Consider the following 16,896-nt stretch of genomic DNA (forward strand, 5'->3'; position numbering starts at 1 on the left):
TGTGTGGACATGTTTTCAAATCCAGGAGTGTAAACGTGGGTTGTATAGTTAAGTGCATGTTTAGTTTATTTTTTAACAAACTGCAAAACTTTTCCAGAATATCTATACCATTTTATGTTCCTACCAGAAGCATATGAGAGTCAATTTCTGTGTGCCCTGGTCAGCATTTGGTGTTATTATTATTCATTTTAACTGTTCTAAAAGGTATGCAGTGATCTCTCATTGTGGACTTAATTTGCATGTTCCTAATGGCTAGCAATCTTGAATATCTTTGCATGTCCTTATTTGCTATCCATACATCCTTTTCAAGTCTATTCATCATTTTCTAATTGGATTTTTTATTTTTACTTTTGAGTTTTGAAAATTATTTATATATTACAAGTATGAGTCCTTTGTCAGAAATATGACTTTTGAATGTTTTCTCCAAGTTGGTAGCTTGTATTTTCATCTTTTTAATGGTATCATTCATAGACCAAACTTTTTTATTTTTAATTTTGATGAAGTCCAATTTATTGATTTATTATTCTAATGGTTTGTGCTTTTTGTGTCATGTCTAAAAACTCTTCAGTAAAACTTTCCAATAGGTCCCAAAGATTTTCTCTTATGATAGTTTCTGAAAGTTTTATAGTTTTACATTTAAATGTATAATAATTTTGAGTTGATTTTTGTATAGAATGTGAGGGTTAGTTCGAAATTCACGCCTATAGATATGCAATTGCTGCAACACTGTTGAAATGACTATCCTTCCTCCCTTGAAATGTTTTTATACATTTATCAAAAACAATTTTGGGGGTGGAGCCAAGATGGCGGCATGAGTAGAGCAGCGGAAATCTCCTCCCAAAACCACATATATCTATGAAAATATAACAAAGACAACTCTTTCTAAAATAGAGACCAGAGAACATAGGGAAACATCCAGACCACATCCACACCTGCAAGAACCCAGTGCCTTGCAAAGGAGGTAAGATACAAACCCTGGCCCGGCGGGTCCTGAGCGCCCCTCCCCCCAGGTGCCGGCGGGAGGAGAGAGGTTTGAGTGGGAGGGAGAAGGAGCCCAGGACTGCTGAACAGCCAGCCCCAGCCATCCTGACCAGAGTGCAGACACAGTGCATGCGTGGGGCCCTGTATACTAGGGAAACAGGGCAGCAAGACCGGCGAGCAGGTATCAGAAACCAGCACCGGAGAACAAAAGAAATGCGAGCGGCCAACTTTTTTTTTGTTGTTGTTGTTGTTGTTGTTTTGTTGTGGCGAGTGCTTTTTGGAAGTCTTAAAGGGAAAGGGACCCCAATACTAGGGAAACAGGGCAGCAAGACCAGTGAGCGGGTATCGGAGGCCAGCGCCAGAGAACAAAAGAAAAGCGAGTGGCTTTTTCTTTTTTTTTCTTGTTTTTTTTTTGTTGTTGTTGCTTTGTATTGGCGAGCGCTTTTTGGAAGTCTTAAAGGGAAAGGGACCCCAATACTAGGGAAACAGGGCAGCAAGACCAGTGAGCGGGTATTGGAGGCCAGTGCCAGAGAACAAAAGAAAAGCGAGCGGCTTTTTCTTTTTTTTTTCTTGTTTTTTTATTTTTTGTTTTTTTGTTTTGTTTTGGCGAGCGCTTTTTGGAAGTCTTAAAGGGATAGGGACTCCAATACTAGGGAAACAGGGCAGCAAGACCAGTGAGCGGGTGCCTGAGGCTGGCACTGGAGAATAAAGAAAAACGAGTGGCCCTTTTTTTTTTTTTTTTTTTGTGGTCATTGTTTTGTTTTGGCGGGTGCTTTTTGGAAGTCTTAAAGGGGCAGGGCGGGACACTTAGTCCAGAGGTAGGAAATCCGTGGATCTCTGGGCACTCTAATCCCCTGGGATGCAGGGAACACGGTGGCCCCCTACAGAGATAAACAGCCTCCAGGCCGCTCCCCCTCCAACTCAACTCCACCACTTTGGAGCAGCAGCCGAGCCAGGCCACGCCCAAAGCAACAGTGCAGATAAGCTTCATAGCAGCCAGGCAGGAAGCAGAAGCCCTGTCTGCACGCAGCTATCCAGCACAAGTCACTAGAGGTCGCTATTCTCCCAGGAGAGGAAGGCCACAAACCAACAAGAAGGGAAGTTCTTCCAGCTGTCACTCGTACCAGCTCTGCAAACTATCTCTATCACCATGAAAAGACAAAATTACAGGCAAACCAAGATCACAGAGACACCAGAGAAGGAGACAGACCTAACCAGTCTTCCTGACAAAGAATATGTGTTCTTTGGAAAAATGTCTATTCAGTCCTTCTGCCTATTTTTTAATTAGGTTGTTTGTTTTTGTTTCCTACTGAGTTCTATGAATTTTTTTATAAATTTTGAATATAACTCCCTACCCAATATATGGCTTGCAAAAATATTCTCCCATTCCATAGGTTGCCTTTTCATCATTGTTTCTTTTGCTGTGCAGAAGCATTTTAGGTTGATGCATTCCCATTTATTTATTTTTCCTTTTGTTGCTTTTGCTTTTAGTGTCATACCCAGGAAATCACTGCAAAGACTAATGTTGATGAGCATTTTTCTTATATTTTCTTCTAGGAGTTTTATGGTTTCATGTCTCATATTTAATTCTTTAATCCATTTTGAGTTAATTTTTATAAGTAGTATAAGGTGGGGATCCAATTTCATTCTTCTGCATGTGGTTATCCAGTTTTCCCAGCAGCATTTATGGAAGAGACTATCCTATCTCCACTGAGTATTCTTGGTTTCCTTAACAAATACTAGTTGGCCATATATGCAGGGGTTATTTCTAAGCCCTTGATTCAGTTCCATTGGTCTATGTGTCTATTTTTATGCTAGTACCATACATTTTTTATTACTCTAGCTTTGTAGTACAGTTTGAATCAGGTAGTATGATGCCTCTGTCTATGTTCTCTTTTCTTAGGACTGTTTTGGCAATTTGGGGCTTTTTGTGACTCTATACAATTTTGGAATTATGCTATCTGTTTCTGTAATAAATGCTGTTAGAATTTTGACAATGATTGCATTGAATCTATAGATGTCTGGCCTGGGACAATAAACAGCTGTGGGGGTCATGGCTGTATGTTCACTCATAGCTGCATAGTCTCCCAGGATGTGTGTGCTGTGGTGACGTCCAAAAATGGCTGTCAGGTTGGTGGCATAAAGGCACAAAGCTGGATGGGCTAGCCCCAAGTGTGGACATGATGGTCATGGCCCCTTGGTGGTCAGCCTAGGGGTCTAGACTGGCTACTTTCACTCATGCCTCTGCAGAGACTCAAGCTGGCAGCATGCATGGCTTCTGGGCTCTTGTTGGGGAGGGGAGGGTCTCAGGCAGGTGGTGCCACACACTCATGCAGCTACCAAAAGACCGTGGCTAGCTGCGAGAAGGGTTTCTGGCTCCATCAAGGGTAGACGGTGTGGGAAGAGTACCAAGTAGCTCAGGTGATTGGCATTAGGGAACATATCTGTGGGGCAACAGCTGGCAAGATTTACAGGGAGTCCACACAGCTGTGCTCGCTGTTGGCTTCATCAGTGGTGAAATTTGCTGAGTTTGTCTGAAGAGCAAGTTTCTATGAATTGCAGTCACTCTGACTGCATATCAAGCAATAAAATCCACTGTTTTTCTTTCTTGTTCCTAGCCAGCTGTGTATGTCTCAACTTTGCTAGTTTGGGTGGGGTGAAACTGAAGTGGCACCTTCACACAGTACCCCAAGACCTGGAGAATCTGTTTGCTAACCCTGCTTTTCCTTTCCTGGTGAGATGAACTCTTTCCAGCTGGTACGTTCCTTCTTGGTGTTGAACAATGCCAGGTTAGGAATGGGATGATTCAGATGAAATAAAGTTTCCATCTCTTCTTATGCAATTTTTCTCAATTTTTTTTTGTTCCACTTTGTTACTAAAGCTTCCTAAGTGAACTCTACAGGTCTTTCAAGGCTGTCTTTGTTCATGGATAAATGTCCAAACATTGGTCTTTGCTGGGAGATGGGGATGCTGGGTTCACCAATGTCACCATATTTTCCACAGATCTCATTGTCTTGCCAATGGGTTTCAGCCCCAGGCAAGTTCACTATTGATTCAGTGTGACCAAAGAAACTGACAGCAAAACATTCTTTGGGGTGACAGGGTTTATTACCCTGCTTGTTCTCCGGTGGTAGGTCAAGCACTAGGGTCTCTGCCTCTGCCCAGAGCACTGGGCCAAGCTCTCTATATAGCGCAATAAATAGCTTACTGCCTAAAGGTGCAGAAGTGGCAGCACAGCAACAGACCAGTTACATCCCAAGGTGATTTAAGTGCAGTGAAGATACTGGCCATAGGAACCCCAATTTCCCCATACTCCACCCATTCAGGATTCTCGCCTTACAATCTACATGCTTTCAATATTCCGCAATGGTCCCTGTGCAAGAAAGGTGGAGCACTGTAACCAGATTCCACAATAGCAACAGAGGATAACAACAACTTAGAGATAATAAAAATTAAGATACAGCAAGATTTTGATACAAAAATTATAATAATCCTCAAGCCAGAGGAGGTTCCTAATAACAAAAATTATAATAATCCTCAAGCCAGAGGAAGTTCCCAATCCACAAAGACTTTAGGGGCGTTAAGACACATGTTTTAATGACACCAACACAGGCAAATCTTATCCATCAGGTAGGATGCATGCAAGAGAGTGGTCCTGTGATAGGACTGTAGCAGGAAGGGGGTCCCTCCCAGGTCTAGTATACCATACCTTTACTCCTTTTCCCGTGGGAGTTACTGAAGGGTCTATATATAGTGCTACTGGAGGTGCACGCACTGGCCATAATGATGAAACAAAACTCCCCGGTAAGATACTCCTACCTTCTGGACGTTCAGGATATACTACTGTTACCTTCGGTGGCCACTCTGCTGTTATTCCAGGAATACACAGGAGGCCAGCTTCCAGGCCTTGTCCCCAAGGTGCCAGGAGAGCCAGCCATCGTTGGTCCATGTGTCGAAAGGTAAAGGCCACATCCATTCAATGGAGTCTTCAGTGCAGTTGGTGCTGGCAGCAAGATGTTATTCTGGTGGCCAAACCTCGGCTTCAGTGATTCTTCCTGGGTTTGTACTTGCAGTTGTATAGGCGAGGCAGCAATATGTGTTAACATGTCTACAGGGCTCAGAAATCCCTTTCAGGGTCTCTCATTCAAACACTGTAGCACGGTCCAAAAGTGGACTGACCATCCCCGCAGAGTATCGGTATTTGACTTTAGTCCAGATTTTAACAAGCCATTGTGCCTCTCTATCACACCTGCTGTGGTAGGATTGCATGGCACATGAAACTTCCACTTGATTCCAAGCTGTCGTACCCATTCTTGCAGTGTATGTCCAGTAAAATGGGTGCCCTGATCACTCTCAATTACCTGTGATCAGTCATAGGCAGCAAAGAAACACTCCAGGCCTCTTTTGGTCATCTGCTGGTCTGCAAAATGGGTAGGAAAAGCAACCAGAAGTCCGGTAGCTGTGTGCACACAGGGGTCATAGCATACCAATATCCTTCTGACACAGGTAGAGGCCCAATATAGTCTATCTGCCACCTGACAAGAGGTATAGGCCCCTTAGCTATGGAACTCAGTGTAAGTCCCTTTTGGAGCATATGACACGCTCATGCTGGGCTCTACTAACTTCTTCAAAGGTCAAAGGCAAGTCCCAACGAAGGGCTACAGCCCACATTGTCTTTTTCCCTGCATGTAACAAACGCTGATGTAGCCATTGGGCTACATCAGTGGCAGGCTTTCCTTCTAACCAATGTATCTGGGCCAATTTATCTGCCTCATTATTTCCTGGGGATGCCAGTGGCAAATGACCTGTCACATGGTATACTGTAATTATTTTAGTCTGACCACAGGCCCATAAGCCCTGCCATAATTCTTGCCCTCAGTGGGGTCGGTGACCAACCAGCCAGTTGGCATGGTACCAGGTTGATAGCCACAGGGTCAGGCCCCAATAGACATTCCAGCTGTCAGTACAGACACCTATAGGGAAGGGCTGACCACAAGGAAAACAGCCCGCAACTCTGCCCATTGGCAGCTCTTGCCCTCACCATCTTCCATCCATATTGTCTCAGTCCTGGATGGAAAGCTATGGCCCTCCATTTTGGGGGCTACCCATGGCTGAAGCCATCTGTGTACCATGCATCTTCGGGTATTGGGGCTCTTCCTTCCTGATAGGGACTCTGTGCTACTAATTGGTTCAAAAGAAGTTCTTCCTGCTTTTCACTTTTTCACTAGTATATGTCACCTGCCCCAATAAGCACTGGAGTTCTTCACTCAAGGGCCTACTAGAGAGGGCACTATGCTGCTGTAGGTAAGCACCCCAATTGGCTAGTGTGGGTGTTTGAGCCACACCACTCCTTGGCTTTTGGGTCCAGTCTCATACCCACCCCAAGATGGGATGAGTGGTTATTACCTTTATCGGGGCCATTCAAGTGCTGGGTTCTGTAGCCAGCAAGGCATGATACATGGCAACCAGTTGTTTTTCTATCAAAGTGTATTGTACCTCTGCCCCTTTCCAGAGTTGTGACCAGAATCCAACGGGTCCCCATACTCATGTTGCCTTTCTGTTATTGATTCCTAGTTTGATTCCATTGTGGTCAGAGAAAACACCATGTATTATTTCACTTGTTTTTAATTTTTTGAGTTTTTTGTTTTATGACACAATATATGGTCTATCTTGGTGTGGGGAAGTTGGGGTTTGTATGGCCAGGATCCTCACTGAACTTAAACCACCTGATGATGTAACTGGCCTGTTGCTAGGCTACAGCTTCCACACCTTTAGGCAATAAGCTATTATTGTGCTACATAGAGAGCTCAGCCCAGTGCTCTGGGCAGAGGCAAAGATGCTAGTGCTCGAACTACCACTGGGAGAACAAGCTGGGTAATAAACCCTTTCACCCCAAAGAACATTTTGCTGTCAATTTCTTTAGTCACACTGAATCCATAGAGAAGTGGCCAAGGGCTGAAACCCACTGGCAAGATAATTGGTGAAAGTCGGCAGGGTTCATTGTTGACCAAGGAAAAAGACAGGCTGTTCTCATGGGAGGGTGCTTCAGTGGGCTGCCCTTGTGAATGGAGAGACAGTGGATTGTCCCGCAATGGGTATGTGGTCTGAGGTGGCTTGCCTCCTAGAGGACTGGGCCCCACCCCAGGACTGGAGGCAAGTGGAGATGACACCTGAGGGACTAGGGGTGGCAGTTGGTATAGTAAGTAGATCCATTGAGAATCAGAGTGCCATGAGGCAGCAGGGACTGTGGGTTGGCTGCTTCTCACAATATTAAAAGGTCTAAGAGAGACCTAAGAAACGGTGGCATGACAATGCACGCTGCAGACTTCTGTGGATTTCCTGAAGAAGGAAATGGCATTGATGCGAGAGGAGGTCACACAAGAATGCGAGCTGCAAAATTGTGTGGACTCCCTGATGAAAGAGATGGCATTGATGTGAGAAGAGGCAGCATGAGAGTGCCGGCTGCAAGGTGCCATTGGAGACAAGACGAAAGCACTTCCAGGTGTTCTGAAGGAGGTAGAGGCCATCAAGGAAAAAGACGAACTCCTGAAGGAAGCACAGGCTGAGGTGGCATGACAACGTCAGCTGTAAAGCCTTGAGGTGAAGATAAGAGAGCTTCTGAAGACTGAGGTAGCATTGCTGCGAGGCACAGTAGGAAATGTAAAGGTTGTAGCAGAGGAGGCACTTGGGGGAGGGGAGAGAAACGTGTCACCAGCCCCAGAATGGGAGGAGCTGGGGAAGGATGACTGGGTGGTGCCAGAAGCACTGGCACCTCCTGTATTGAAAGCACGCACAGTGGATGTAAAGAAAATAAAGACCCAGCAGCTGAAAGTTCCCCAAGGAGAGGAGAAGCCCCATCCCCAGGTCATGGTGGACTCTATGGTCCGCCCCTATACTCAGGCTGAGCTGGTGGATTTGGGCTCCCGGTTTAGGCAGAAGCCCTCAGAGTCAATATCAGCTGGCCTCCTGCGTCTGTGGGACTTAGGGGTGGATGGGATTGTTCTGTCAGGATCAGAGATGGGAAAGCTGTCTTCCCTGACAGTGCAGCCTGCCTTGAGGCAGCGATTACAAAATGCACATCAGACCCCAGGGAGTCTCTCCCTCCTCAACTGGCTTATGGCGGGACTTTGTGCTGTGTAGCCCAATCCGGGTGATCTGCCATCCTCTCCTATTAGATGGCCGATATATGCTGAACTCCAACAGGTGCTACGAGAGTTAGGCAAAAGAAATGCCATCTATAGTCAAGAGAATTATGGCCCAGATGAAGAGATTTTCACTACTGGAATAAGAAATATTGTACCTCAAATGGCTCCTACATCTCTCTTTGGGTCTCTAGTGGCTATTCTTTCCCCTCACTTATGGCATCCCATAAGCAAGGTGTCACGTACAGTAGCAGACTCAGGAGAGGCTGAAGCAATGAGAATCTGGAAAGAAGTAAGACCTGTTACTCACAAGAAGAATTTACAGGGCCCCATGAAGGTTATGAGGATCCAGATGAGGCTTTATTTAATAAGGGCAGGAGCAGATGGAAGGAAATTAGATGGGAAGTCCAATAGGATCTTACTAGAGCTACAGCAATAGCTGAAACCAGAGCAGCAGTTCCAGCCATTAAGACCAAAGGGGCAGAGGTCAGAGACAAAGCTATAAGTCCGGCCTTGGTTCTTGAAAGACTTCCTGCTGGAGAGTGAGCCAACCTCACTTGAGCCCACACAGGTGATTGGCAAACACGGTTTGACTGAGGGGAAGGTCGTGGTATCTGCCCTGAGGGACTGGGGGGGACCAGAGGCCACATGTTGAAATAGCTAACCATTGGTCCCCAGTGAACAATGTGTCCTGGTTCTGGTGGACACAGGGACTGAATGTTCACTGATTCATGGTAACCCTGATTGGTTCCCTGGGACCCCACTATCATAGATGGATATGGGGGGGAAGGCTATCAAGTGAAAAAAGCCAAAATCCCTTTGGGAATAGGGCATCTACCCCCAAAAGAGTATACTGTGTTTATATATCCTATCCTTGAGTATATTTTGGGGATTGATATCCTGACGGTCTATGGTTGCAGACCACTGCAGGTGAGTTCAGCCTGAGAGTACATGTGGTGAAGGCAGTTCTGAGAGGACATGATAGGCACCCGCCCATAGCTTTCCCTGTGTCTCGGCGGGTGACAAATAAATAACCACACAACCTGCCTGGAGAGCATAAAGAGATTGGAGAAACTCTCCAGGAGCTGGAAAAGGTGGGTATTATAAAGCCTACCCATAGTCCTTTCAATTCCCCAGTGTGGCCAGTAAAAAAGGCTGACGGCTCCTGGCATATGACTGTGGATTACAGAGAACTGAATTCAGTTATACCCCCTATGCATGCTGCTGTCCCCTCTATTGCAGTCTTGATGGATACCCTCAGCCATAAACTAGGAACATACCATTATGTAGTAGATCTTGCTAATGCCTTCTTTTCCATTGACATTAAGCAGGAAAGTCAGGAACAGTTTGCCTTCACATGGGAAGAATGGCAATGGACTTTCACCATCCTCCCACAGGGATAACTCCACAGTCCCACCATCTGTCATGGACTTGTAGCCCAGGACTTGGCTACATGGGAGAAACTGTCAACGATGCAGCTGTACCATTATATTGATGATGTCATGCTCACGTCTGATTCTCTTTCAGATCTAGAAGGTGCAGCACCTAGACTGCTGCAACATTCACAGGAGAAAGGATGGGCTGTGAACAGCACCAAGGTTCAGGGACCTGGTTTGTCTATTAAATTCTTGGGGGTCATCTGGTCAGGTAAGACCAAGGTTATACCAGAAGCAGTTATAGATAAAGTCCAGGCCTTTCCTACCCCTACAAATGTAGCACTGCTACAGGAGTTACTGGATCTTCTTGGCTACTGGAGAGTGTTTATCCCACAGTTTGCCCAAATTCTGAAGCCCATATACCAGTTGGTATGAAAGGGTGTCAGGTGGGACTGGGATGAGACATGTGCATCTGCCTTTACTATAGCAAAACAGGCAGTCAAGGCTGTGCAGGCCTTGAGTGTGATAGACCCATCAATGCCCTGTGAGCTGGCTGTTCATGCCACTGAAGATGGTTATGGCTGGGGTCTCTGGCAGCAGCTTGAACAATCTCGCCAATCCGTTGGATTCTGGTCACAACTCTGGAAAGGGGCAGAGGTACGATATACTTTGGTAGAAAAACAACTGGCTGCCATGTATCACGCCTTGCTGGCTACAGAACCCAGCACTAGCATGGCCCTGATAAAGGTAATAACCACCTCTCCTATCTTGGGGTGGGTATGAGACTGGACCCAAAAGCCAAAGAGTGGTGTGGCACAAACACCCATGCTAGCCAAGTGGGGTGCTTACCTACAGCAGCGTAGCTCCCTCTCTAGTAGCCCCTTGAGTGAAGAACTCCAGAGCTTATTTGGGCCACTGACATATACAAGTGAAAAGCAGGAAGAGCTTGCTTTTGAACCAATTAGTAGCAGAGAGTCCCTATCGGGAGGGAAGAGCCCCTATACCTGAAGATGCATGGTACACAGATGGCTTCAGCCATGGGTAGCCCCCAAAATGGAGGGCCATAGCTTTCCATCCAGGACTGAGACAATATGGATGGAAGATGGTGAGGGGAAGACAAGCAAATGGCCAGAGTTGCAGGCTGTGTGGCTTGTGATTAGCCAGGAGCCTTCCCCTATAGTTGTCTGCTCTGACAGCTGGGCTGTCTATTGGTCCTTGACCCTGTGGCTACCAACCTGGTATCATGCCAACTGGCTGGTTTGTCACTGACCCCATTGGGGTCAGGAATTCTGGCAACACTTATGGGCCTGTGGTAAGACTAAACTAATTACAGTATACCATGTGACAGGTTATTTGGCACTGGCATCCCCAGGAAATAATGAAGCAGAGGAATTGGCCCAGATATGTTGGTTAAAAGGAAAGCATGCCTCCAATTTAGCCCAATGGTTACATCAGCATTTGCTGCATGCAGGGCAAAAGACAATGTGGGCTGTAGCCCATCAGTGGAGCTTACCTTTGAACTTTGAAGAAGTTAGTAGGGCCTGGCAGGAGTGTGCAGTGTGCTCCAAAAGGGACTTACACTGAGTTCCATAGCAACATGGCATAACATCTAATAGGCCTATACCCCTCGTCAGGTGGCAGACTACATTGGGCCTCTACCTGCATCAGAAGGATATCAGTATGCCATGACTTGTGTGGAAACAGCTACTGGACTTCTGGTTGCTTTTCCTACCCATTCTGCAGACCAGCAGATGATCAAAAGAGGCCTGGAGCATCTCTTTGCTGCCTATGGCCAACCACAGGTAATTGAGAGTGATCAGGGCACCCATTTTACTGGACATACACTGCAAGAATGGGTACAACAGCTGGGAATCAAATGGAAGTTTCATGTTCCATACAATCCTACCGCAGCAGGCATGATAGAGAGGCACAATGGCTTGTTAAAATCTGGACTAAAGTCAGATACCAATAGTCTGCGGGGATGATCAGTGTGCTTATGGACCGTGCTACAGCGTTTGAATGAGAGACCCTGAAAAGGCGCCCTGAGCCCTGTAGACATGTTAACACAAATAGCTGCCTCCCACACATAACTGCAAGTACAAACCAAGGAAGAATCACTGAAGCTGAGGTTTAGCCACCAGAATAACATCTTGCTGCCAACACCAACTGCACTGAACCCCAGAGATTCCACTGAGTGGACGTAGCCTTGGACGTTTCAACATATGGAACAACAATGGCTAGCTCTCCTGGCACCTTGGGAACAAGGCATGATAGCTGGCCTCCTGTGTATTCCTGGAATAACAGCAGAGTGGCCCCCGAAGGTAACGGTAGTATATCCTGAACGGCCAGAAGGTAGGAGCATCTTACCGGGGAGTTTTGTTTTATCACCATTTCCAGTGCATGCACCTCCAGTAGCACTATAGATAGACCCTTCAGTAACCCCCATGGGGAAAGGAGTTAAAGTTTGGTATACTAGACCTGGAAGGGACTCCTTTCTTGCTACAGTCCTATCAAAGGACCACTCTCTTGCATGCATCCTACCTGATGGACAAGATTTGCCTATGTTGGTGGCATTAAAAAGTGTGTCCTATCACCCCTCAAGTCTTTGTGGATTGGAAACTTCCTCTGGTTTGAGGATTATTATGATTTTTGTTACCTATATCAAAATCTTGCTGTATCTCAATTTTTATTATCTCTAAGTTGTTGTTATCCTCCGTTGCTATTGTGGAATCTGGTTACACTGCTCCACCTTTCTTGCACAGGGACCTTTGCGGAACATTAAAAGTGTGTAGATTGTAAGGCGAGAATCCTGGATGGGTGGAGTGTGGGGAAGTTGGGGTTCCTATGGCAAGGATCCTCACAGAACTTAAACCACCTGATGATGTAACTGGCCTGTTGCTAGGCTACTGCTTCCACACCTTTAGGCAATAAGCTATTATTGCGCTATATAGAGAGTTCGGCCCCGTGCTCTGGGCAGAGGCAGAGATGCTAGTGCTCGACCTGCCGCCGGGAGAACAAGCTGGGTAATAAACTCTTTTGCTCCGAAGAGCGTTTTGCTGTCAATTTCTTTGGTCACATTGAATCCATAGGGAACTTGCCTGGGGCTGAAACCCATTGGCAAGACACTTGGTATGTGTTTAATGGCCACGTGAAAATAATGTATTTTCTGCTGTTGTTAGTGAAGTATTCTATAAATGTTGATCAGATCTTGTTTGTTGATGGTGACTTTTAATTCTTCTACATAATTTCTGATTTTCTGTCCAGTTGCTCTTTCAGCTTTTTGAAGAGGGGTGTTAAAGTCTCCAAGTATACTTGGATTTTTCTATTTCTCATTTCAGCTGTATAAATTTTTCTATTTGACTGAAGTTCTGTTGTTTGGTGCATAAACATTTAGGATTGCTATGTCTTCATGAACACTTTTAGAATTTCAATTTGATTTATCTACAGTGTTTCTGAGTGCAGCTCTTCATATAGATTTTTAGTGGTTGCTTTAGATACTACATTGTATATACATTACTTATCATAGGCTATTAGTGTCAATATTCAAATACTGGTATTCACCTATTTGTTGAAATGTACAAACCTTACCTCCCTGATGTTCTTTATGCTCTCTCTTTTATAATACAATTGTCTTAAGTATTTCCTCCAAATACATAGAGAACACTAGACCATATTATAATTTTCGCTTTACCTCAATGAAGCTGTAAATCTTTGCTTTACCCATAAAACAAAATTGAGAAAACTTAAGAGAAGGAAAGTCTATTTAATTTGCCTATAATTTTGCTCTTCCTCATGTTCCTCCTTCCTTATATTCCAAGATTCCTTCTTTTATTATATTATATCCTTTCTCTTTAGAGAAATTCCTTTAGCCATTCTTTTAGGATAAGTCTATTTGTAACAAATTCACTTAGTCTTCTGCTATTTGGATTGCATAATTTCTGTAATTCAAGATCACTATTTCCTCTGTCCCCTCCATTCTCTTTTTTTTCTTAATCCTCATTATCTGCTAACCTACTATATATTTTACTTACTTTGAATAATACTTTTCTATTCCTTTAGAATATCAGTTCCATGAGGAATGTATCTCCAGTGCCTAAAACAATACCTGGCAAATACTGCCTACTCAATACATAGTTGTTGAATGAATCAATCAGTTAATCACTAAATGACTTCTGGGCAAGGTTCAGGAAATTACATCCCACAGGCCTGCTGCTTGTTTTGTAAGTAGTTTATTGGAACATTCACTTGTTTACATGTTGTTTATGGTTGCTTTACAAGCCAAGGTGTCACACATCTATGACCTGCAAAGCCTAAAATAGTTACTATATGGTTCCTTAAAAAAAATTTGCCAAACCCTGCTTTAGATTCAGAGTCAACTACTTCATAGATATTGCTATCTGGATATCTTTCAGGAATCTCACATCCAACCTGCTCTGAACTGAGCTTTTCTCCCTCTCCATCATACTTTCCCATACTGTATTTCTTACATGTATGAAAGACATCCCCATCCATCCAACCAAGTAAAGAAAATCAAGGAATCAGACATTTTCCTCTCCCATATTTTCCACTTCCAATTACCAAATCCTACTGCTTTTGCTTCCCTGTTCTTCTTCCAACTACAATTATTTATTGCTCAGAATATGACACTACTCTCTGTATGATCTATCCTTCACACTACAACCAAGATAATGTCTCCTGAATGTACAGCTACCCACCATACTGCTCTTCCTTTAAGCAATGATTTTCCAAACCTACAGGAACAATTCCAAACATTCCAAACTCCTCAACTAATCAGAGTCTAGCCCTTTTAGCATTTGTCCCCTCTCTGCCTCCAGTGAAATCTGCTTCCACTCCTACTTCCATTTCATGTTCCAACAATACCACATGGCTTGGGATTTTAGGCCCTTGGGCCTTCGTACATGTCAGACCATCTCTTTGAAATTTCCTTTCCATAATCCCCCTTCTGTCCACCTTCAGCATTGACTTCAGAGATTGTACTTCTCTGCAAGTTTTCATCCTTGATCATCCGAAAATACCCTCTGTATACCAATAATATTGGTACCAATAATACCAATCATTGGCAAGGCAGCACTGCATAGTGATTAAGTACTTCAACTCTGAGTGAGGCTATTTGGATTTATATCCCACCTCTGTCACTAACTAAATGGCCTTGGGCATGTGGCTGTCACAGTATATATTTATTATCATCTTCACATTTCAGCTGAAAAAAATGACTATCAGATAAGTCAAATATTTGATGTAACAGATAATATGACATAGAATGTCAGTTGTGCTCCAATATGCATTCCTCCCTTTTAGTAAAAGATGATTTAGCTGAGCAAATGACTGCACCAATAAAAACTATACTTCCCTACCTCTCTTGTAGCTATATGTGACCATGAGATTAAATTTTGAAGTGGTATATAAATGAAAATGATATGTATGGCTTCCAGGTCATGGCCTTAAAGGAAAGGATTGTATCCTCCACTTCTCTTTCTTTCATCCTTATAACTGGTATAACATAGAAGGTATTTTGTCATATAGATGAAGTAGCACCTTAGGGATGACAGAGCAACAAGAATGAAGGAACCTGGGTTCCTGACCCTGTAAAGTCACCATACCAACCCTAGACCATCTTGCTGGACTACTCCACATCCATGAAATAAATGTCTCTTGTCTTACAGCTACTATGTTTGTATGTAGAGTCTTAGCAGCCTAACCTGTATCCCACCTTATACAGTTAGTAAGTGCAGAGCTTGGATTTGAACTGTGGATACCACCTGGACTGTATCATCAGTCCCCTCCTCCTGAAGACAAGTTTTATTGACTTGTACTTTGGTTGGATGGCATTAGTTGTTAGAAAGCTTAGAGCTAAATGCAGGGCCATCTGTAGCAAGTGTATAGGACTTAACAATAAATATTTCTTGTCTACCTCATTCCTGGATTCATTTTGTTTCTATCCTTATTTTTCCTTTTTCACTGACCTAATTATAATATATGCTACCTCATATTTTATAAACCACGTAAATATACCACCTTAAATTCTTTTGGAATGAGAGGGGGTTTAAGTAAGTAGAGGTATTGCTTTCTTTATGGTTTCACTGTACATACACTACTTTTATACCTGTCATTTTCCTTTGCTTACATGGGTATTTATATTTTATACTGTTAACTCCTTAAATTCTTGACAGTGATTTTTCTGTTTCTCCTATACCATCAACATGGTGCCTGATAATAAAATAGTTACAGGATCATGCAATATTTGCTGAGAGAATGAATTTTATAGGGTGAGAAATGCTATTAAATGTCAATGTGTCATAATGGAATTTTCTTCCATTATCACCTTAAGCCAGGGAGACACAACTCCAAAAATTGGTCAGGGGAAAGTGTCATATGTTTGGAGGAGTGATAGTGAGGACAGGAAATACATACCTTGACAAAGTGCTCGATTAGGATTTCTACCACAATGTTCTGGAATTTGATGTTCATCATGGCAGCAACTGTGTCCTCCTGAGCTCTCATCAGGGTGGGCCCAAAGATCACCCCCATGTTGGAGGGGGTCATAAGATTCTCTTTGCTGTGCTCACACACACTGCCAGAAGAGAAAGAAAATGATTAACAAGATTTTCTCCAAAACCCCCTTGTAACTAAGGCTGTGTTAGGTGCTATAGATGGTATGAGAAACTGAAAAGGAGAAGGGAAGGAGAGGCCCAAAATCTGTATGGGAAGAAAAGATTACAAAGGAAACAAGTAAAGAATACAAGAGAGTATATAAATGGGGGTCCAAGTGATACACAGCTAACGTATATATATGTATATATATATATATAATATATCTATCATATGTATAAATTCAACCATTTAAATTTGAACATTTAATTGACTTTATTAAATAGTTCATGATAAATAGAGCAGAACTCCTTTAGCAAATACAATGTGCTCCAACTTGCTACAGAAAAGAAAGGTTTTTAAAGGCAAAGAGAGCATTAAAAAAAAAGGAATCCATTAGCAAGGAATGAATTCTTTAGACAATATTGTCCACCTAAAGGGAAAAGGTTTCCGGGGGATTATCTCCTGAAAACTACAGTTTGGCTGGGAAAAGGTTACATTTCTAAAGGGTCTGAAACTGTAATTAGGCTTAGTATTAAATCTTGATTTTTGGGAGCCCCAACTTTAAGTGACCCTATTATAGGCCTGAGATTTTTCTTTTTAACACTTACTTAGTAACACTGCAGGAGTTAAGAGAGGGGGCTACATTTAGAAAGTATTTAGAAGACAAGAAGGAAGCAAGACAACATTCCAGCCAAAGGTATAACATGTATAAACCATATATAAAAAGGAAAAAAGCACACAAAATACCTACCTGTTACACCAGTCAGCAATCTAGCGACTTCCCC

General features: G+C 43.5%; 1 protein-coding gene across 16 annotated transcripts in view; it reads right to left on the reverse strand.

Moving 5' to 3' along the window:
* OPHN1 (oligophrenin 1) overlaps positions 1-16,896 on the reverse strand; it is a 665,513-nt gene that overhangs the window by 244,161 nt on the left and 404,456 nt on the right. For all 16 annotated transcript variants that reach the window (XR_005061052.2, XR_005061051.2, XM_037017099.2 and 13 more), the window contains one exon: positions 15,932-16,091. Coding sequence is in view for 14 of the 16 variants with exons in the window: in XM_037017099.2 (XP_036872994.1) it covers positions 15,932-16,091 (160 nt within the window). In the remaining 2 variants the exon portion in view is untranslated. The remainder of the gene's footprint in view (positions 1-15,931; positions 16,092-16,896) is intronic.

This window comes from Manis javanica, chromosome X, assembly GCF_040802235.1.
Source record: "Manis javanica isolate MJ-LG chromosome X, MJ_LKY, whole genome shotgun sequence".
Taxonomy (NCBI): Eukaryota; Metazoa; Chordata; class Mammalia; order Pholidota; family Manidae; genus Manis; species Manis javanica.